We start from the raw sequence: 23,804 nt of genomic DNA, 5'->3' as shown, positions 1-23,804 counted from the left end.
GTCCTCGGACCAGGCCAGGACCTAACAAATTGTGGGCAATATTTTCATTTCATCAAGAGTGTCCTTGGATGATGCTGCCACCGCCTTGGGGGAGCGCTGGCAACTTTATTGCATTATTGAAAAACTTGTCAAAATATTTTGAATGTGTAGAAAAGCTCCTTGCTGCTATTGAATTTACCTCCGCCGCCGCCTCTGCCTGCGCAGGACGCTCATAATTTTGTAAAAATATTGTATTTCAAAAATGCGAAATATCTCTCATTGAAGTCCATATTTACGTTGTGTTTATTTTGGAAGCTTACCTCGGACGTCGGGGGCTCTTTGGACTGGCCTGAGCCTGGAGCCGAGTCTGCATTTTCAAGCGAGTGGCGTTGTCTGGCTCCGGCGATTGGAATTGCTCATGGTTTAATTACCGCAAATGGCAATATTAAAATTTTATGAATATAATATTTTATGCAAGTAAGGAATTTTATCGGCAGCAACGTTTGTTTATGCTATGCCTTTTTCCAGCCGTCCATTTTAGCATGCGAGTGAATTCTTTGCGGTTTAATTAAATTGATGTTGATCCTTGCTAAAATCGTGGTGCCCACTGCAATGAAAATATGAAATATTTATTTATTAAATTTTTTGATTTGAACAAAGCAAGGTTTTTGGATTTGTGGCTTAATGTAAGGAGCAGGTATGTGTTATTTTTTAATAAAATGTATGCTGGATGTGATGTTGAGGCCCCTTCCAGAACGTTCCGTTCTGTAATCGAATCTAACCTTCTCAGGAACGAATAGAGCTTACATTTTTTATTTTCTTGCACCATCTTTAGCTTGAATGGCAGGAGCCCGGCCAGAACAGCAACTAATTGATGGTAAAGCCCGGAATGCTGCTTACACACACCCCCCTTCCTCCATAGTTCGTCCATAAAGTCAGAAACAATCCAAAACAACAGTTCTGCTGCGGGCACCATATTTTATTTTCAGAAATAATGATGCTTGTGCCGGAATAATAGGTGCACATTGATGAAATTTAATACGTTGAGAAGAGCTCAATTTGCTCGTTGGCTTAACGAAAAATGATGGGCACGGAGGAGGGGACGGGGACTGAGAGCTGGGGCTGGTTGGAACAAAAATTCGCATCAAATTTCCAATTAAACAACAAATTCTAATTTATATTGCGCAAGTTGTCAGTTTCGTTATTTTGTTTGCCTTTGTATCTAATTCATAGTAAATTATTTTTGGGTAATTATTTTGCGGCAGGCTATTAAACTTCTCCCACATGGCGCTGTTTGCTTTATGCCACTCAATTACACAGGCCGAAAATATTTTTTTCCTCCACGCATAATTTTGCCTGCTCAAAAACCTTTAGGGTCCTCTGAACCTAAATGCAGAACAAACATAGATTCCACCAGCCACAGTTTCCGCGGTATCCTTAAGAAAAGAAATTGATAACATTTTGCCATATTTTAAATTAAGTAGGTCGTATTATTGCGTTGACTATCATTTTTTTTAGTAGATATTATTTTTTAAATCGTATGAATACCAACTCATTTAAAACAAGAAAGGAAAGATAACTTCGGGCGGAGCCGAAGGTGATATACCCTTGCAGCTATGATCGAATATAAATCGTAATGAGAATTTTATTATAAAACCAATTTATTATTATTATTATTAACAATGATCTGTTATTCTAGAATTAAAAGTAAAGGTAAATTTAGCTAAAAGGGATGTCATCATTTTAGATTTAATTACATCTAGGGATAGTTCAGGGGATAATAAATGTGAAAGTGATTTGTAATTTTTACAAATGGATCGCGGCAAGCAAAATTAGAAATGGCTAACCAAAGGGGTCTTAAGGATCTAGTTACTCAATTAGGAACTGAAAACATTAATTTTTTCGGAAGTAATTTTGAGTCCACCTGTCAAAGAATAAGCATATGAAGTGGCACAACCCCAGCACAAGTTCGCCGCTCTTGTAATGGAGATAGGTTTAATAGTTTTAACCAGAAACGATACGGATAACCGGCAACGATAATTCAAATAACAGAAACTGCTTTTGGACAGATTCATCCTCTTTTTGTGAACAAAGTATTGCGGACTCCAAACGCACGAACAGTATTCCAAGATAGGATGAACCAAAGAGACGTATAGAGTTTTAGTTTTGAAAGGTTTATCAAATTCTTTTGACCAAAGTTTGATAATGATATGTGTTCATTGAACGAAAACTTATTGTCAAAAAGAACTCCAAAATCATTAATTAGGAAAACACGATCTAAGAAGTTTGAACACCACGAAGACCTCGTTAAGATCTAATTGCAGGTGCTTATGAAGGAAATGGTCTGAGAAAGAATGACAAAACTTGTCATCATCAGCATACATAAATGTAGTGCCAGTTTGCAGCACTCGGTGAATCGTAAAAAAAAACACAAATAGAAGAGTTCCTAAGTGACTACCTTGTGGGACACCATTTATAAAGTTTATAAAACGCTGCAAGCGGTTCGTTAGATAGGAGGTCAACCACTGTACGATTTTTGGAGAAAACCCCATAAGATACAGCTTATGAAGAAGGGGGTGATGGTTCACAGAATCGAATGGTTCGCTAAAATCGGTGTATACCACATCAGTTTACATGCGGCTTAGAAAACCCCTGTGGAATATCGAAGTGAATTCAAGAAGGTTGGTTTTAGTAGAGCGATGCTTAACAAAACCATGCTTTGAAATTATGCTTTTACAAAAATGTTGCAGTTGGGAAGTAACCAGTTTCTCCGCGGTAATTCTTAATAAGTGCTTTTGAGCCTATCTTATGAAGCGGAATAATAATTGATTCATTCCATTCATTCTTGGGAAGACATCTAAGCTCCAAAGAGTTCCATAAATTGAATAAGATAGAATATTAAGAGTAAGGATAGATAGGTAGGATAGATAGTAAGAGGATAGCAAAGGATGCCAGAGCAGTGTCTAAGAACACATCTGGGGACATTATCAGGACCAGCAGAGAATTAGAATACATAATAAAAAAACATCCCTATCTCCAAAAATACAAAATATCAAAGTCGCGTAGAGATTTTTTTATGTCGGCCTGTGTTATTTTTGATTCGTAAAGCCCATTTCTCACTTCCCTTAGTTTTCCAGTCGCTGGAATTTATAATGCCGTGTTTTGTTTGCTGTTCCGGTGCATAACTGAAAATGTGATGGCTAATTAGTTAAAAACTTCGACCCCGATTGTTGTCCCCTTATTGCTTTTACGTTCGGCGCTTCCGTCTCTTTGGTCAGGAGGCCAACCACCGAAATGCCCGCTCCTGTCAGGACTATCTACTCCATGTACATGTGTGTGCATAAGAATGTGTTTCGGGGCGCAAGTGTCTATGATGTGAAAATGCGCATATGGCTGATTGGGTAGCATAAAAATATAGCAGTCAATATTATACACAAAAGGTTCCAGTGAACGTTCCATCTTAAAATATACAGTGTCAACGCCTGTGAAGTACCCTTTAAAATCTAAGGGAAAGCTATAAAATTTGATCTTTAAGCTTCTTAAAAATTAATTTAATCAATTACTGTTCAATATAAAGTGTAATGAGTCAAGTTCAAAAAGGAATAAGTGACGCAGTGTTTAATAATCTTGTTCAAACTTCATTGGTGGAGCTTTATGCAAGGTACACCCCAGTCTTATCCATTTGAGAGGATTGTCCTCGGGAATCGGTAAAGCCAATGAGTTGAGCGATTGTCACGCACATTTCCCCATCTCAATGGCAATTCCTATGCGCATTTTTCTATTATTTATTATTTTTATTGGGGCACTGCCATGGAGGGGATTCGTGGCGTGTTGACAGCCGCCATTGATTTCGTGTAGGGGCGAAAAAGAGAATTAGCCACGTTTTGATTTTATTTGCATACAGTGCTGCATTAAAATTATATTCATACATACGCGAATGTATCTCCAATGCAATAATATTTGCCTCTGATTTGGTATAATAACATAACCGCCTGGCACATAAATTATGCATTGAATAAGCAAGGCGAAATGATTGGCTGGAATACGTTTTGATTTGCTGTGAGTTTTTCGCATACGAGAGTATCCAATTCAAATAAAATTAAATTAGCTTTCCCATTTTTATTTTCTTTTGTGAAGTTTTTAAGGATGATAAACTCTTACTAGAGCTCCGAAAAGACTCTATTTTGTCCTATTTTGCAACACCCATGAAATGTCCTAGGCAGGCGGGGGCTTGGCGTCATTCAGTAAGTCAAATTCTGCATCGATTCAAAAGGAAAACCAATTAAGGCCTGTGCTGCAGGAAAATGTTCTTTTAATTGAAAATCATAATTATTCATGACAAGACGAACGGAGATGAGTGAGATGCCTTCATACATGAGTAGAAAAATTGTTATAGTCAGTCACTCATACGTGTGTTGGCAGTTTGGCGAGCTCTTAAATATAAAACATTTAACGCCCGCCTTTGTCGATGCCTCGGCTCATTCATATTTTCAACAATTTATAAAGCCTCGCACGTTCATTCAGATGGGTTCTGGTATCCGTCGAGCCCATTGTGAGTGGTTTTTCCATCATATTCGCTTTTTGTTTTCCCCACATACATATGAATGACTTTTTTTGTTTTCTGCATCGCCATTCATTCAAACAAGTAATGAAGTCCTCTTCTTCGTTGGAGCGGATCGCTGGCGCTTGTTGTTGCTTTTATTCGGTTTGATATTCTTTTTATCGATGCACGTTAAATTTTATTGCAATTGTTATGCGCTCACATCTTTGGAGCTGTGGTGGTGCGGTGCGGTGGGGTTTTATATTTAATAAATTTAAATCACTTTATATGCGAGTTTTATGTGCGTTAATAATGCGAACGAGCAGGCCGAACGCCCTGCAACTTTCCCCGTTCTTATGGTTCTTTATGGACAAAGAGCAAAAATTGCAAAAGCAATTTATTCCGCACAGTCTACCCGATACAATATGGACATAAACTAACCAGCGTATTTGTATCCTGGCCAGTGCGCTGCGTATTAATAATGAATTTGACGTTTAACGGAGGAGTTGTTTTTAAATTAAACAGCTTTGAGCGCGTAATACAAAGCATTAGTCATATTAAATTAAGTTCTTTTAAATATTTAATTTTTTAAAAATAACCCACATTTGAAATTTATAGCCAAGAGTTCAAACTTACCTATTTTGTGTCTTGAATCATTAATAACAGCATAATAATGCTGCATAATACATTAAATCTGAGATTTGGGATACATTTTTCTGTGGCTTACACAAAAAAATGGCGTGAGTAATTTTACATATTTATCTCATTTTGTGTACTTGTATTGGGTCAGGGAACAATACTATAAACCAAGTTTTTCTATCCATCTATCCGTTAATCATCGTTAATATGTACATTTTATTCAATCCTCTTCTATATTTTAAATGAAAAACGAACCCCGAAACATCATAGAAATATCTTTATCTTCTATGAATCTATTTAAGCTAATTAAATACCCCACTTGAGCCTTCACAAATTTCATCCAATTTTGAGTGCAACTATGCAACTGAATTTAAAACTAACACAAGTAACTATAAAACTTTGTTTCTTTTCTGACCGCACCATACAACGGATGCTCTTGCCCAACTTGGAAAAAGTTCGAGCAGTTTTCATCTTTTTTGGTAGATGATTGTGCACTTTGGATGTCAACACATCGACATAATGCCACATTCGTCCAATTTACACACAGGCAGGCAGCGCAGGAAGGCAGGATGCGGGACTCGAGCGCCAGACAAGCAGCAAACTTGAACTTTTGTGGGCAGCCAGATGGCTGAGACACTGCAAGAGTTTCTCAAAATGTTACTTGAAATCATACGTATATTTGTACGTCTATATTCCAGTGCTTACTTACATACTTCAAAGCACCCACGGCCACAGCATTTTTGGCAACCACGCGCATTCCTCGCACTCTAATTACATGTTAAACTGAAGCCTTGGAGTCTGGGGGCTTGCGGATTGCGGAAAACTGAAAACTCAAAACTGAAAACTCGGCTTGAGCATGCGTTGTGGTTTTTCATTTGCATTCGCTCGGGAGAAGTTCGTTCCAGAGTTTTAAGTGAATGAAATTTCTTGGCTCGACCACTTCTTTTGGCTGGCGAGGATAATTAAATTGGACACAAGCCCCACAGCCAGGCCAAGCCTACACCCATAGCCATACCGTGAACATGTTCTGCTACATGTGCATACTACAGTATAGACTATATTTATGATTTCTTTGGCTTTGCTCTTGTCACCGACTCTCGAGGATGCAGAGCTGCGATAATTCCAGCAGGCGAATTTTCAAAGTTCTTGGTTCACGGTTTAGTGAGCAACAAAAATTTTCTTGCCATGAATGCACTTCCCAGCCCACTCACCCACCATTCCCGTCCTGACCTGCTTGTTTTGGGCTTTCTCAAGCCAAACTTTTTGGGGGGAAAATCATTTATCAATGTCAGGGAATGCAGAACATTCTCTCTTCGCACGAGAGAACTTGTATATGGCGGCAGATTGCGACAGCCTAACGTCTGATAGTGGGTGGTTGGATGGTTGGGCTTTCTGGGCGGCCTGGGGACGGTGCAGCCGGAAAATGCGTGAAACAAGTTGGCGAAACTTTTGACTTTGTTTCGCCAAATACTCAAGTGATTTTGAAAATTATGCACACGCATAAATGCATCGGGCATAGTCAGAAATAGTGGAAACTTTTTATCGAAACTGCACTCCAAACAGAAACAAAAAACCAAGCACTGAATTTTAAAATTGATCATGCTCCTATAAAAAAGAGCGTCCTTTTCTTACAAAAAGGTCCTTATAGAAGCTGTAAAACAATTTGGAAAAGTGAAATCAATTAGGTCGCATTTAATCTACGTGTCATCTTTAAATCAAAGGCCTAATTTAAAAGGAATTGAACTCTATTTTCATTGAAATTAGATTACAGATTTCCTTATTTTGTGGTACATCAAGGGATTTGATTTTATGGCTGCAGGAATCACACCGCTTACACATTTTTGCCATCCAAACTATTTCCGTTTGGTTATTTCCGAATGAGGCGTGCCTTTTTCTTTGGCTTATGGCCGAAACTTTAGCACTTAGTGCCAGGACTCTGCATCCTTTCGCCCGCCACTCAGACCAAAGCGGTCGAGCGAGTGTTCTAATCCTCTGGCCGCCACTTGTTTGCTGGCGAAACAAGTTTGCACTCAAAACTCGTAAATAATGGATGGAAAAAAGCGCAACCGCACCATTCATAATGGAAAAAGTTGCCTGGCCACTTGAAACTATTGCACAAGCATGGTTCTGGACGGGTCGAGGAGCAGGAGGATTCAGCGGGAGGATTGGCACGGGCATAGTATGTGTTTGGTTATGCTGGAGTGGCTTGTCCTGGCCGGGATGCAGTGCCTGCCGCTGCGCCTGTTCCGGGGACGCACCGACCGCCGCCGGCTTTATTGTCATGTGTACAGTAAAAACAAGAAATAACAAACAGTGAACATGGCCCAGCAAGCCAGCAAGACGGTTGTACAAGGTGTGCTGTTGTTGCTGACAATGGTGTGCTGTTTTGTGCTTCTTTTGTTTGCTGTTTTTAAATTTATGTTTTTTAAAGTATATTCATTAAAATAGTAGTAATGATAAAAAAAAATATTTGTTATAGTTGATGTTAGCAAACTAAAAATATTGGATATTCGTGTAATAGTAATAAATAAGAAATTTGACCTTTTCGACAATCTAAAATTAAGGAAAACCTATAAACAATATTTTAAAGTCTATTTTTGACAAACATGTAGTAATGTAGTATAACATTTTTTTCTAACACATCCCATTTTAGTCACCTAAAATTTTTTAACTTTAGTTAACTTTTCCTCGTTTTATTAAAAAAAATTTTCAAAACTTTTTTGGGACTACTATTGGACATCACTGATGGGTGCACTTGCATATCCGGTGGTCAGATAAGAGGGGTATGGGTGGTGGGTTGGGGGGTGTCACGTCGAAGCCAAGGTTATAGTCACATTTTTAATATGCTGTCTGTTCCGGTGCGGCACGTTGTTTATGATGCGCATTTCCAATGGAGTTCCATTGGAGGATTTTTATGCAACAAATTTAAAATGGTGGAAAGCTTTAAGTTCAACAGGACAAATGGAGAGAAAGTAAATATTTCCCATATGTGTTGCGTGAAATATCTTTCGTGTTTCCAGGCAGCCGGCAATAAAATCCGATACTTGAACTAAACTGATAAAATGTAATTATCGTTTTACTTTTTGAGCCCGAGTACTTCAGAAAGTTTTCTTGGAAATGTTTTATCCCAAGGATTATTCTATTTAAGATTAAGGTTATAAATTTTCTCGACTTGTATTGAATTATCTGTGTCCATACCTTTCACTGTTTTATTTTTCCCTTTAATGCGACTGAGCCCTGAACTTGGAAAGCGGTGCAATTAAAATTTGGGTCGACCAAAGCAGAACGAACGACAAAAGCCGGAAAAACCAAGGGAAAACCGGGAAAAGAAGGAAATTGGATTCACACTTAAACAAACACACACGAACACCCACTCGCACACGGAAGGGGAAGTGAAGTGAAGGTTGAACGAGACGGACGTGGTTGTGCCGCGTCCCGCTGATCGCGCAGTCTTCCGGCCTCGCGGGGCCTAAAAAACAAGTTTGTGAACCCCTGGGCACATATCATGGCTCACCTGGGATGCAGGAACGAAGGGGTCCCAGTGGCTCCGTTTTCCCGGCTCGCTGGCCCCGGAGCAATAATCCGACGTCGCTGGACAGGGGGGGGCAGGGTAAGCTTTCTCCCTCTCTTTTGGTGGCATCGCTTTTCCCGCGTTGCAAATTCGCCCAAATTGGGTTGTGCTGGTCAGTGATGCGGATCGCAGTACCAGCTGATCACAGCTGACCGGCAGTGTGACCAGCTCCGACCAAAACGGTAGTACCTGAAGAGGGCGCCACTTGGCGCCGTATCGTCGCTGCTAACGCCACCCGCAGAGGGCGGCACCAGGAGAAATTTCCATAGCGCGCTTATGAGGGCGGGCGGGATCCTAGGAGCAGTGCACAAGGTCATGGACCCGACCATTGTCCAACCCCTCCGCCGCGGCGGTGCACTCTGGAAACGGGGCAATGGCGACCGAGCAGGGGCGGTATATCCCCCATCGTAGCCCGGATGGATCATGCCCACCCTCCCCCTTCTTCTTCCCACTCCAAATCCTCGTAGCGTCTGTCCCACAATGGGCGGCTACGGGGTCTGCGTCTGAGCCATAGTGGCCGGCAGCAAACCCCAACCTGGCAGAAGGTATAAAATGCAAACCTGGCAGTAGGTATAAAAAGCACAACTGGAAGAATGATGGATTACAACACAAATACTCCAGGTGGCAACCACTCAAGTGGAAATCCACCCGTGGGGAAACCCACGGTCGGGGCACGGATTCTGGAGGCCCCAAACACCATTCAACCCACGACTGACGAGGCGGTGGCTAGCTTGGCCGCCCCGGCAGTAAAAGCGACAAGCCAACAAAGTGCGGAGCAATCCTCAGCGTTTCTGAGCAGCTCCAAAATCCTGCGGTCACCCATTCTGCAGGCAACGCGGAGCACAGCGATGCCAACAGGCGGTGTTCCCGCGGGTGAAGACAAGGAGACCCCAAAAAGGACGAGGGAACAATCCAGTCCATCAGAGCCCCAGAGATCGACTCCGGCCAAGAGGACGAGAGCGTCAACAGAGCAGCCTTGCTCCAGCATGCTGGCGGAGTTAGAGGCGATATTGGAGGACATAATCCAGCAAACGCACGAGAAACAGGTGAGGAGCATCAACCTCAAAATGAAGAGGATGTTCTGCAGGATGAAGGAGCTACAGGAAGGCCTTAGCGGGATCCTCTCCAACCCCAGTGATGCAGGGACGACGGCGGCAGCTGCGGAGGTCGTCTGTTCGAGGTGCGGTCAGGCAGATACTGCAAAGACTGACCAAAAAACACAAACCCTCCTAACGCGGCGCAAGGAAGCGGCAGCCCAGACTGACCCATGGCGACGGCTTAGCCAGGACAGCGCGACTCCACTACCAAGAGGCGCGCCATTGGCCTCGGCGAAGACCCCGAAAATCCGGGCACGAGAAGGGCCCACCAAGCGGACTTCCAGCCACCCGGACCCCAGGACTGCGGGAGTAGGGGGTCAGAGCACGGCCGCACTGACAGCAGCTCCAGGACCTGGATGGGAGACAGCAACACGGAGGAAGCCAAGGACGTTCACCCGACCCGACGCGATAGTTGTAGAAGCCAAGGGAAGGAAGTATAGCGAGGTGCTTGCCTTGGTCACTAGACGGCAGGACGGCCAGCTGAAGGAATTCAGCAAAAATGTCCATAAGGTGCGCCGCACCGCAACTGGGAACCTGCTGCTAGAGCTATCGAAAAACCGTGTGGATAGCACGGACACCATGAGGGAGAACCTCGAAAAGGTGCTTCAAGGAGCTGCTGAAGTGCGAGCGCTGTCCGAGGACAGCAAGATGAAATATATAGAGATTAGGGACCTCGACCCGCTAGCGACGGAAGGGGACATTCGGCTTGCTCTGGCCGAGCAGTTTGAAGTGGATGGAAAGTTGGCCACGTTAAGGAGCCTTCGGGCAAGATCCAGGGACACACAGACCGCCATCATCGGTCTGCCCAGTAAAATTGCGACCGCAGTTGTGAGCAAGGGGAGAGTGAGGATCGGATGGACCGTGTGCCGGATCCGGGAGAGGCAGAGCCAGCCGAGGTGCTACCGATGCCTGGAAGTTGGCCACATTGCAAGCCAGTGCCGAAGCCCCACCGATAGGAGCGGATGCTGCATCCGCTGTGGCAAAAGCGGGCATAAAATCGCCAACTGCCCAAACGAGAGCACCTGCTACGTTTGCGCGTCAAAAGGCGAGAAGGAGGCAAAACACCTCGCAGGAAGTCGACGGTGTCCGCACTCCAATGGAGCTGTAAAAGATAGGGCAGGATGCAAGTGATCCAGCTCAATCTGAATCACTGTAGAGCGGCGCAGGACCTTCTGCGACACACCGTAGGCGAGATGAATGCTGACATAGCCATTCTCAGCGAGCCGTACAGCGTCGGTCCAGGCGAGGAGTGGTCGACCAACAACCAGGGCAAGGCGGCCATCTGGATATGCAAAGGTTCCGCGGAAGGGCCAAGGCAAGTGAGGAGAGGTGAAGGCTTCGTGAGAATCCAGTGGGGAGGCATATGGGTGTATAGCTGCTACCTAGCCCCAAGCCTCTCCCTTGATGCGTACTGCAAGGCTCTAGAGGAGCTAGCGATAGATGCCAGAGGCAAACACCCAGTGCTAATAGCGGGTGATTTTAACGCGTGGGCACAGGAGTGGGGGAGCACCACCACGAATGCTAGAGGCAGAGCCCTGCTGGAGATCCTAGCACCCCTGGACCTGGCCCTTCTTAACGAGGGCAACCAGGAAACCTTCAATAGAGCAGGCGCCGGTTCCATTATTGACCTGACCTTCGTCAGCAGTAGTTTGGCACGGACCTCAGAGTGGAGAATCGCCGACATCTACACGGCCAGTGATCACGAGGCCATACTCTGCTCGCTCGGAATCAGCCGGGCGACCTCGCGCATTCCCCCCTGCGGCAAGGCGTATCGACAAGACACGCTAGACGTTCAACAAATGGCAAACCACGTGCGGAGGGCTGAGCTCGATCTCCACACTACAGCAAACGACTCGGCGGCGGCGCTTGCTACGGCCCTTGATGCGGCCTGTAACGCATGCATGAAGGCGCGCACGACCTTTGCTCGGCATCATAAACCAGCTCCGTGGTGGACAAGCCATATCTCGGCTCTTCGTAAGGAGTGCCTAAGGGCTAGAAGATCCCTGCAGCGAGCTCGTGGCACCGACGCGCAGGAGCAAAGACGCCTTGAATTCAAGGCAGCGAGGAAAACGCTGAAAAAGGCCATACGGGACAGTAAGCGCGAGCTGTTCCTCAAGTTATGCGACGAAGCGGAACACGACCCATGGGGACGGGCGTATAAAATCGTAACAAAAAAGGTCAGGGCAGGGAGCCAGCCCCCTTCAGACCCGGTCGCACTGAGCGCCATAATAGACATATTATTTCCAAGCTGTCAAGGAGAAGGAACACGCCCGACTATTGAGGACGTCGAAGAAGAGTCAGTGGAAGCGGTCACAGCAGAGGAGGTGCTAGCGGCTGCACGAAATCTAGCTCCCAACAAAGCTCCCGGCCCAGACGCGGTGCCAAACCGAGCACTCAAGGTGGCCCTGGCCCAAATACCAGAAAAGATTGCAGCAGTCTACAATCAATGCTTGCTGGAAGGATCCTTCCCGAAGGTGTGGAAGAAGCAGAGGCTCCTTCTACTAACAAAGCCCGGTAAGCCACCCGGTGAGGCCGCGTCTTACCGACCCATCTGCCTCCTTGACACCGTAGGCAAGGTATTGGAGAAGATCCTGGCCACGAGACTCCAGGCGGCGATAAGCCGGGAGGGCGGACTGGCGGAGGAGCAGTACGGGTTCCGGAAAGGGAGGTCAACGATAGATGCCATCATGAGGGTGAAGACCCTGGCAGCAAGCGCCATCCAAGGCACCAGATGGGAGGGGGGAACCAAACAATACTGTCTGGTTACCACCCTGGACGTAAAGAACGCATTCAACACGGCGAGCTGGTCGCGGACTCTCGAAGCCCTGAAGGAGCTTAGGATCCCGGAGTACCTGTTGAAGATGGTGGATAGCTACCTGAGTGACAGAATACTCCTATACGACACGCGGGAAGGCCAGAAAGAGCGAGTGGTCTCCGCCGGAGTGCCGCAAGGCTCTGTGCTAGGCCCGCTCTTGTGGAATACGATGTATGATGGAGTACTCCGATTACCCATGGATGAGGGTACTACCATCGTTGGATTCGCCGACGACATAGCCATAGTGGTGGTGGCGAAGACTGTTCGCGGGGTGGAAACCCAAACAAACTCCGCAGTGGCGAGCGTAGAGGCATGGATGTCTAGGGCAGGCCTTCAGCTCGCTCCACAAAAGACGGAAGCGGTGCTAATTTCGAGCCGGAAGAAGGTAGAAACAGCGACAGTTCATGTAGGAGGAGTGGCCGTTACCTCGGGGAGAGCTCTAAAATACCTGGGGGTCTGGCTCGACACAAGGCTCTCGTTCCGGGAGCACCTCGAGTACGCCCACAGGAGGGCGAGCGAGACGACGAGGGCCCTCTCGCGGATGCTCCTCAATATCAGAGGCCCGAGACAGGAAAGGCGCAAGCTCATCACTAGTGTGGTGAGCTCCCAAATCCTGTACGCTGCCCCAGTGTGGGCCGAGGCGATGGGAGTAAGGTCCTACGCACGAGGAATCGAGGCAGACTACCGCCTATGCGCGCTACGGACGTCCTGTGCCTTCAGGACGGTGTCGGACGACGCGGCCCTCGTGATCGCAGGTCTGATACCACTAGGAGAGCTAGTCCGAGAGAGGAAGGAGCTGGCCAACATGGCTCAGGACAGCCCCTCATCGGCGTTGGACAGGAAGAGGGAAGCGAGAGCCACTAGCTTGGCAAACTGGCAACGACGATGGGAGGCATCTTCCAAAGGACGTTGGACATTTCGACTCATTCCGGACGTGGGAGAGTGGACCGGAAGGAAGCATGGCCAGGTAGACTTTTACCTCACTCAGGCCCTCAGTGGGCATGGGTGCTTCAGAAGCTACCTGAAGCGTTTTGGCCATGAAAGTGAGGACTGCTGCCCGTCGTGCGGCAGTGGAGTCACAGAGGACTCACTCCACGTCCTCTTCGAGTGCAGGCGATTTGAGGAGGATCGCCTAACCCTGGAGGAGATCCTGGAAGAGGCCTTTACACCAAGCAGTATGGTGCCTCAAATGCTCCAGACGCCGGTCAAATGGGAAGCGATAGCCGTATTTGTGGCCAAGATGATGACGGAGCTGAGAGCCCTGGAGAGGGCGCGTAATGGGCGGGAGGAGTAGGGCGCCAGAGGTGTGCGAAGCATTGCTTCACGGCCGTACCGCACAACTTAGGCCCATGCTCCTACAGCCCAGTCGGGGAACAACAATGTATAGTAGGCATATAAGTTAGTTTTAATTAATAAACACGAATATAAAAAAAAAAAAAACCCACTCGCACACGCACACGGACTCGCACACGCAACTGGGGCAATTATTGTAATATTTTGACTTTAGTTTGAAATCTTGTGCGGATTTAATTCGATTTAATTTATGTTGCATGTACGCACATATTTGCATTGGTCATTTCGGACGCGGGGGCGCTAGGCGGCATAGGGGGTTAGGGCGACACTAGGCACCCGCTAAGCTCGGAAAAACTCGTAACTTTGGCAGCCGGCGAAACCGAACGACGACGGACGGCGACGTACCACCACGCGGTTTGGAAGCAGACTGAGAAGCGAGCAGCAGCGAGTGCCCGAGCGCCGGGAGCGCCCCCGCCAATAAGGGGGCTTGAGGACTCGCTTGAGCGAGTCTTATCTTCGTCACTCAAAGCCGTGCTTCAAAGCGCAGTCGCGCTCCCTTGCGCTGTTAAGCCCGCTGTAAGCTCTGCCCATGGTGAGTTTTTAATGTTAACTAGGACTTCTCCTCAACCAGCCTTATGAAATTCCCCAGGATTTGTGCAAAATTGCTCCTGAAAAATTTGGGGACCGCATACAGGTGGGTGGCAAACTGGTCGATGTGGTCCATCCGAGCCATGGTACCACAAAAATGCTCCAAGTCGTAAAAGACAGGAACCCCATTTTGCTGTAAGAAGCGATTGGCGGCGCACTTGTCGGCCAAAGCGCCGGCCAATTTGGAGGACAGCTCGGGGTTCCTCCTTACACTGCCAAGGGCCAGTTGGATCCACTGCAAAATCGCAGCGGAACCTATCTTTTCCAAGCCACTTGATGCCTATAAAAAAGAATTTCATTTGTATATAAACATAATAAATAATATTGTTAATTACTTACTGTTCGCAAATAGATTATTTGCAAATGGCCCTCAAAATTGGAAGCGGCAATGGCGAAGATCTTCCAATTTTTCAAATTGGCTGGAGCCCTCTGAAATAGTAAAATTTTATATAGAACAAGGTGGGTGGTGCATACTTACATTTACGTTCTTCAAGTGAAATTCGTCGAACAGCAGAAAGAAGGGCTCGTCCACCATGAGAAATTGGAGATTGCTCTCCATCATGGTGAACCCTTGGCGAAGAGTGCCTTCCCTCCTTTCCATCCACTGTTCGAAACTTTGTTTTAATTCAAAGTTTAGCGACAAATTTCTAATATAATTCATTTTTCTTGTTTTGTAATACAAAATAAAAAACAAATTACAAAAAATGTTGCGCCAAATTCAAAATCAAAACAAAATTAAAAACAAGGTTGCCAAATACGTAAATATTCGGTCATTAAAGGGTTGCCAACGTAGCAATTATTCTATTAATAATGGTATCGAGTATCGAGTAAATGAATTAAATTAAATTAAATTAAAAAGTTCATATCTGCAGTTCAGCAACTTTCGTTTTTTATATAACAAGTGTTGGTCATTCAGAATTCTGTCCAATACTCAACAGGTGATTACTTTTCTCGCCAAAAAAAATCAAGAAAATCTGAGTTATTGCCATATAAAGGGTTAAATTGAAAAGTAAATTAAAAAATCAACATGATTAAAATAATAAACTTTGGTGAAAGTATTTCATAAGTATTTTAGTAAGTAATTCAACTGTAATTTGCAATCAAAATTGCAAGTATCGATTCATCGATAATCAAGTATCGATGTATCGGAACATTTGAAATTGAAATCAAAACATAAACAAGTGTTTAAACATAAACATAAAACAAAACATAAAAGTGCATAAAATTTGAATGATGTCAATTCAAATATTTAACTTTGGTGTAAGTATTATTTTAGTATTATTTTAGTGAATATTTTAACTGGTTATTTATTTTTTCCCAGACTATCCATATGAATAACAAGGATGAGGATACTCCAAAAACTCCAAAAACTGTAAAAATGGAGGAGCCAAAACCGATGCCCCCGCCAGTTTCAATGCACCCGCCGCCCCCGCCAGTTTTAACGCCCCCGCCGCCCCCGCCAGTTTCGAAGCAGTCCCCGGTGTTGGTGGAACGTGCTCGGGAGCTAGATATTAATTTACGCTGTGCCAATGTGCCCACCTGGCACATTGATGGCCAAGGGGGAGTATGGACCAGTTAGGAGAGGCAGTGTCCATACTGTTTTAAGGATTTTAGGAGTCAGAGGGCCCTACAAAGCCACTTTAATGGGTGTTTGAAAGAGGCGAAGGGGAAGAATTGACAAAGAATACGGAAAACTTTGCTATGCATGTTAAGCATGGTAAATGCTCCGGCGTGGCGGGGGTGCGGTACACTCCCGGCCCCAAGATGAGGGAGTTGTGGGCCCTGTGGGAAGGGCTCCTCCATCCCCTTAATCCCTCCCCTAATCCTCCTCCCCGTCCTCCTAGTCCTGCCTTTTCCCAGCCCAATTTTAATTAAGTTTTATTTAATTAGTAATAGTAATAAGTAATAGTAATAGTAATTAGTAATAGTAATAGTAACATAGTAATAGTAAATAGTAATAGTAATACATTATAAATATAATATATAATATTTTTCCAAATTTGTTTTGTTTAATTTTACTAAAACCAGCGCCCAATTCAATTCAAATTCAATTCAAATTTTTTCCAACATTCCAATTGAACATTGAACATTCTTCAATTCAATTCTTCTTCAATGAGAGAACTTCAAATCAAATTTTTAACCGTTTTTCAACACTCGAGGTGCAGAAAAGTCGCGGTGATTTCCGCCCTTAACATTTGTTATCCGCTGTTATCTGGGAGTGCCCCTCTTGCTATAAAATGAGTTAACAGACAGTGGGGATTTTCTCCTGTTTTTGTGGCATTAATTAATAACTTAAAAACAATCCAACATTGCCATTGTTCCAACTTTTTTCTTGCGGGAAATATAATTCCTGACTTACTAGATTACAACGTACATAAGTACCTTCCTCATTCATAGAACTTGAATCATATACGTGTGTACTATTATGGTCGACCAAAAAAACAGGACATACACATACATACATACATTTTTTATATAATGGGTTTACCTTCAAGGCTAACGAATCTAGCTACTGTTTTTCCAGAAGCTTGAGATTTGATTTGGTCCGAATGCTGAAAGAAAACCAAAACATAATGAGCTTTAAAGTTTCGGCTGCGGATTTATGTGTGCGTTTTAGTACCACACATTTGCATACATTTATAAATCCGGATTACAAAATATTTTCTAATGTTGGGTTAATATCCCACCCCTCCAGCCACACTGGCCAGCGATTCCGCCCATTTTCCTCACTTTCTGATCTGAGTGGGCCTCTCTCTTTCCGCAGCTGCAGACTTTGGGGAACAATGGGAAAGATAATGCAAATTCCAAATTGGATTCACTTAAATTAATTTGCATTTGTGGCATTTTTAATGGGCATATGCAACTGACTGCGCCGGGAAGACGGAAATGAAGTTTGATAAGTAAGTGCTTTAAATTATATAAAACCCAATTAGCGGCATAAAATAAAAAATGTGGGAAAAGAAAGGAAAGTGGAACAACCACCACAACAATTGCCTGAGGGGTTTTACTTGCGTCTGCAGTTTTCCCACATTCTGGGATCCATTGCGCTTTGGGTTTTACATAATGCAACAGCTGGCTCGACCGAACTCCCCACCACCCTACACCCACCAAAACCCATCAAGCCGACTACCCCAAAGCACGGGGCTCTTATGAAGTTAACAACAAATTAATGTGAATGGCATTTTATTCTTGTTTTTCCCCTTTTTCGGGGTTGATTTGTATGCAGCGCTAAAAGCTTGAAAAATGTTCGCCCGCACGTGTTTCCTGCGCTTTGATAGAAAAACTCAAACGCACATCAGCGCTCCAGACACACATTCGAGACACATTATATAAATAAAATGGGAAAAGAAAAGCACAACAAAGAAATGCCAACTCCGAAGGGGTGGCTGGGTGGTTGGTGGACTTCCTCCTAGCGGCAGTCTTATTGCAATTTAAGGCGTGGCAAAGAGGATCTGGGAATGGGCGCAAGGATAGCAACGGTGCGGCCCCAAATCCCTTTCGAATTTGACATTTTTAGGAAAAAAAAAACAACCAAAACTTACAGTTATATTTGGAGAGGGTAGTATAAAGGGCATTTTAAAACCAATTGAGTCCCCAAAATGCTAAAGTGGCATTTTTAGATAAAGTAGCCAGGATGCCTAATAGACATATTTCATGTATTTGTTTTTAGAAAGTGCTATATTTGTTTCATTAAAATAATAGTCAAGTTTACAAAACTGAGACCAACCCCACATGGGTAGAACATCTATATATACCATATCCATACATACGTACATACATATGTATATCTCTTAAGAAACGATTGTAGTTCCTTAAAAAAGTCATTTAGGTAAAAAATCCAATTTACTTTTTCCTGGTGTATACTTTTACGAAGATAATTTTGACAACCAAAAATTCCTGTGAATTCAGCCAAGTTTCAAAGGGCCATTGACACTACAATATATTTATAAGAGGATAACCAAAGTTCGAAGAGGATTTAACATCTGATTGGAAAATAATTTCTCTGAAACTATATTAAGAAAAGTTTATTTTTCCATTAAACAAATTCTTACTCGTTTCACAATTTATAACTTTTCCAAAAATAACTTATTGATAAATAATGTAATGCCAAGTTCCCGCTCGTAATCTATAAAACACCCTTTTTATGGACGAGACTCTTTTGTCCAGAAGGGACATTACACCCCTAATGAATGACTCGCAAAAGTAAAACCGACGGATTTTTATGAAAGCCTGCACAATATTCTCATATTCCGATTCCCGAGCGGCAGTTCCTTTTCCAGATATGTTATTTCCTTACCGGCTTACAGTTAACTTTTTCAGATTTCCCCGGCTGGCTGACGGGCTGCATTTGCTCCAAATTGAATCCTGCGAGAATGCGCGAGACAAACATCTAAATTGTCAACGTAATGCGACAGAATATTGAAGTCAGCAGGTAAAGCCACCTGACACATCCTCTTCCTGAGCCCTTGTCGAGCCCGACCGTCCTTTGGATCCTAAGGATCTCTTTCGCACCCTCCTCGTCGCGGTGTGTCGGATCCCTGTGCGACTCAATCCAGTTGTGCGAGTCCTGCCAGGCACGAATTCAATTTCGCGTCCACAGATGCCATTCACCTTCGGCACGTACGACTATCAACGTCAACAAGTTACCAGTGGGCGGTGGGTGCTGCCAATGAAAGATGGGGTGGCGGTCGCCTGGATTGGGGCGTGGCAAACTAAAGTGGAAAACAGCAGTCAGACAATACAATTGCTTTCTTGACTGCATCTGAGAGGTAGTGAAGACATCTTGCTCTTGCAGTGTCCTGGCCAACGCTCCGCTGCTCCTGACATTTTATACTGAATTATTTATTTAGATTCCCTTTTTTTTCGGTGTGTCCTTTTTCCGGTTCTCATTATTTTCTTTTGTCTGGGCTTTTCCATTTTTTTACTCTGCGTTGATGGTGACGAGTCAACAAGGTTGAAACTTTAGCAGGATCGGTGTCCGTCTCCCCGAGTATCCATAGTAATTAAGTGCATATAGCCGACACTCTAACGTCTTTGATTACCTCTGAGATTTTCTGTGGATCCACGGCCCGGCTGGGATGCCAAAAATTTAATATGACTGTGAAATATTTTCAATTTGTGGACACGGAAAAAGTTTGGCTCGCTAAGACGCCCGGCCTCCCCTTCATATACATTTTGTTACTTCTCTGGCTTACCCGTGGGAAATTTGCTAACAGAAAATAAAAGTTTCTGGTCAAGTGGGTGCAAAAGTTTTAAGTGACGCACTTTTTTCCCCACTCTCCACACCAACATTTATTTATTTTTCTCCCTTCTGGAGCAGTGAGAGTTGAAAGATTACTTTTGTCGTTCGAATGTACCGGAGTGGAATTTTATTAGGCTTGACTTACGGGCCATGTGTACATTTATATGTATGTCCTAACAGGCTTTTTGCCGCAAATGCGTGTGGTTCTTGATTAAATTTTACAAGTTGGCTGGCCCAGTCAAGGAAACTGAGCTATATAAATTGATTACTCAAGGGATCAAATGTAGTTGTGGGGGCTTGAAAAACTCGTTTGAAAAATATGGCTATAGTGCGGGCTTATTGTTTGGTTGAAATGTATGTTTTAGAACAGTGATATGTTTTTTAATAGGTTTTTAACCAATGATTTAAAACTGTGCTCACTATATATACTGTATATCCATTACTACAACCATTTATTATTACTTCTTTACTAGCGTTTGCCGTTTATTTGATTAGAAGTTCTTTTTAATGTGTTTCAAATGTGTTCATCGATCAAGTTCATTGAGAAAATAATACCACCAACCATTTTGTCATTCTTATGAAAAGTAAACTTGACTTTCGTCAATCCTCGACCCAAATACGGCGGCCAGGAGTCGCCGTTTAATTTGATGTTCCTTATAGGGTAGATCCCTTTCGGCAAAGGGCACAGCGGATCGGGAAAATCCGTTTTTTTTATCTCATCTTTGAAGTAATGGGTCATGAATGTATTAAAGATGCGGCAGCTTTTGCCCTGCTGCTTGAAATTTGACTTCACCCATTCTCCGTTTTTGAAGGTCCAGAGCTCTCCGTTGGAATCCACACTATCATCCAAGTCCATCAGCAATCTTATTGTTCCATTGAACCGGCGCTCCCTTCCGATTAGTTTCAAGTCGTAAAAGACCAATGTTTCCTCATCCCCAGCTAAGGACTCCAGGGTTTCAAGTCGCACCTCCACGGCATTCACCAAAGCCTAGTATTCAGTGTATTTAAAAATTGACAGTAAGAAGGCAATAAATGTATGTTTACCGCAGAAACCGTGAGCAAAAAATAGTGTGCCAAAAAACGTGACATTTTAGGGCCAGATCGGTTTTCCCACTAAACGGACAACTTTTCCTGCTTTTATACTCGATTCGATTTTGAATGAAACGCCTTTTTAATTTCGTTATTACACAAGCCGTTTACATTATTTGATTTGAATTGGGCGTGGTCTAGATAGGGTTGAACAGCTTAATCACTGGTTTGGCTATAAGATCCACAATAGATAGAAAATTAGCTGCGTTCATAACCAGTATATAAGCCAGATACATCCATTGGACCTTTGTTTGTGGAGCAGTGGTGGGAAACCATAGGGCCTGAGAGCCGTAACTCTCTTGGAATTCATGAAATTAGAAACGTTCTCTTGTTAGCCTTGCTAATTGCAAAGAAACAGGAAAACGAACCGTAGGCGGTTTTACAAATCTCAATTTACCCTCAAATTGTATCAGATTTGAAAAGCTTTTTTCCCTGTGCCCGTAAGGTCACGAATATCAATCTCTTTTGTCTGTTCCATCTGGGCAAGATGGATCTACGAGTATTTTGGCGAGTGGTAAGTCGTCGAGAAGTTTCCAAGCCATAAACAAATTCGTAATTGCCTTATAATGCCTTGTGTTGACAGGACTCGACAACCAGATAAGGTCCTAGGCTCAGGCAGACGAGAGGGACGGAAGCAAAAGCTGTGAGACAGACAGTCAGTTGGGTAACTGAAATTAGCATAAAACTTCAATTTTGCTTTAGGAAAATGTGTCCAGTGCAGAAACGGTGCTTTGCAGATGGGTGTGTGGGAAAACCATATTTTCTATCGAACCAGCCAATCACAATGGATTGCCACTATAAAGCAAGGACGTGAAATACGGCACAGCCACACACATGGGATATTCCTGCATTAATTAGTAATTTATTTCAACTTTCTGGGCTTAGATTTCCCACAAAAGTGGGAAAGTGTGGACATGGAGTGTAAATGAACTTTTGTTCATTTGAGTAATTTCATTTCGAAAGTTCTCTCTGTGCCTGTTCAAATTTTATGAATATTTAAGAACCCTCCCGACAGTTTCCAGATTTCCCCCAAATGATTCGGTGCCTGTGGCCCTGCGAGAAGACAAAGCCTCCTTCAAATTGAAAATTCATCAAAAAAGTTGAGCACTTTATAAAGTGGATAAAATATTCATGCATGCAAGTTTCTATTAGTCTAAAAAGTTGGATTGGCTAATAATTCAGTAAAAAGCAATTAGCCCTCACGCACCGCAACCTCGAAATATTTCAATTCAGATCTGAACTCAAGTTTAATATTGAAAGTAGTTTTTGAATTTTTTTTCAATTTCGTATGTTATTGGGTAATAACTTACAACGAAATGTAAATTAATTAAAGATAGTTTACAACAATTGAAACCTTCATAAAGAAGTTTAACTCAGTTCTGATCATCTTACTGCTCCTCTTTTCTTTGCATTACTCTTATGTTTAGTTTTAGTTGAATATTTAGTCCTAATTTTTATTTAAATTGCTTATTTAATGTCACAGGCTTGATTATAAATTAGTTTTTGAAAATGACTCCTTAGTGAGTATTTTCAGTCGTTCATCGAACACTCTTACATGCTCGCCAATTGCTAGACAAAATGAATTGAAAAGTAGACACTTTTTGCAAATGTGCCTTGAGCTTATCATTTCCATGTCCTGCGAGGCTTCCGATGCAAATAATAAATGGTTGTTCTTAAAGGCCTTCAGCAACTTCACTTCGGTATCATCCAATGGGACGTGTGGAGGCAGCTTGCGTGCCTGCATGGATTCCCAGATGTTGTCAGATTCCATTGCTAAGGCTAATATAACTATAATTTTATAATTTTTATTAAAAATTTAACTTACTGATTTATAGTATGCAGATTTGGAGTTAGAGCTTGACACTAAATTTCTTACCAATTAGTGTTGACAAAAGTCTTGAAAGGTTAGTCTATGTGAACTTTGATACCGAACTAAACGATTGTAATTAGTATTAGTATTAGATAGTATTAGTATTAGCATTAATTCCAAAGCCCTCCGGTCTTGTATTTAATTAACCTCCTAATAAAAACTAGTAGTATTTAGGGATTAAGAATTTTACTTAGTTTTAGGGAATATTAAAAAATTTTATATTTTTTATTAATTTATTATAAAATGTATTATACAAATTTATTATACAATTGCATAATTGCACTAACGGCTTCGGAAGTAACTAAATACATTTGTCCGGAAATTCCACATAATATGTCCGCAATGAAGTTCTTCTCGTGGTGTCTTAGGCATAGTACTGAGTTGACGAAAATCCGCTGTTGAAATTCGGATAGCGATTTTAAGAAATAGAAAACTCGGTCAAAATCAAAATCAATCACAAATCATTTTAATGCCATTTTATGGCATTAAAATGCCCCTTGCGGGTCAAATCCCATATTATGGGCTTCGTCTTGACCGCAGAAATTAATTTTAATTTGTCCTGGCGCGTCGAAAATTTTTCGGGCCGACTATTTTTTTGTTTGGTCAATTGACCCACCATGTCACACCTATAGAAATAAATTGAAATATTTCTTTGAACTCCCCGAGAGCAGCTGTTTATTTTTTTTGATCCGGCAACACGATTAAAATCGATAACAAAAATTTTCGTCAACTCAGTACCCGCAAAATCTATAAGGCAAAAATTTCTTCTTCTTTCCTTTTTTACACCGTTTTTTTTATATGGAGTTTGACAGCTGTCACTCGTTGGACAGCGGATTTTCGTCAACTCAGTACTATGCTTTAGCAAAAAAATGTTTTCTTGTGGTGTCTTAGCACACTGCAATCACACTTAATGCATTGCGAATTAATGCACACTGCGTTATTAAATTGCGAATTAACTCGCAGTTATTATTGTTTTTTTGACTTTTTTCCCCCGCTACACCGCATGGTTCCCCTCGAGCAC

At 43.1% G+C, this 23,804-nt stretch overlaps 2 protein-coding genes across 2 annotated transcripts in view; both read right to left on the bottom strand.

The window, feature by feature from the left end:
- Tmtc1 (Transmembrane O-mannosyltransferase targeting cadherins 1) overlaps positions 1 to 8,535 on the bottom strand; it is a 53,255-nt gene extending 44,720 nt beyond the window's left edge. The window contains exons 1-2 of the mRNA XM_017243979.3: positions 8,357 to 8,535; positions 300 to 586 (exon numbers count right to left, since the gene is read on the bottom strand). Of these exons, the coding sequence (XP_017099468.2) occupies positions 300 to 352 (53 nt within the window). The 5' untranslated portion in view covers positions 353 to 586; positions 8,357 to 8,535. The remainder of the gene's footprint in view (positions 1 to 299; positions 587 to 8,356) is intronic.
- An 11,780-nt stretch (positions 8,536 to 20,315) lies between these two features.
- On the bottom strand, positions 20,316 to 21,006 carry LOC138925954 (uncharacterized). Its single transcript, XM_070277792.1, has 2 exons — positions 20,869 to 21,006; positions 20,316 to 20,812 (listed from the first exon to the last, which is right to left on the bottom strand). Exons 1-2 carry the CDS (start codon positions 20,911 to 20,913, stop codon positions 20,339 to 20,341), a joined length of 519 nt encoding a protein of 172 aa, XP_070133893.1. The 5' UTR covers positions 20,914 to 21,006; the 3' UTR covers positions 20,316 to 20,338.
- Between the last annotated feature and the right edge of the window lie 2,798 nt (positions 21,007 to 23,804).

The sequence above is a fragment of the Drosophila bipectinata genome, chromosome 2L (genome assembly GCF_030179905.1).
Source record: "Drosophila bipectinata strain 14024-0381.07 chromosome 2L, DbipHiC1v2, whole genome shotgun sequence".
Classification (NCBI taxonomy): Eukaryota; Metazoa; Arthropoda; class Insecta; order Diptera; family Drosophilidae; genus Drosophila; species Drosophila bipectinata.
The sequence above is the reverse complement of the archived record's forward strand: the minus strand, read 5'-3'. Positions and strand labels throughout refer to the sequence as shown.

What these genes read in the sequence shown, in the direction of transcription:
- LOC138925954 (XM_070277792.1), bottom strand. Translation starts at nt 20,913, where the DNA reads ATGTCACGTTTTTTGGCACACTATTTTTTGCTCACGGTTTCTGCG. An exon ending in TTTTGCTCACGGTTTCTGCG is followed by an intron (nt 20,813 to 20,868) that starts GTAAACATACAT and finishes ACTGAATACTAG; the next exon opens with GCTTTGGTGAATGCCGTGGA.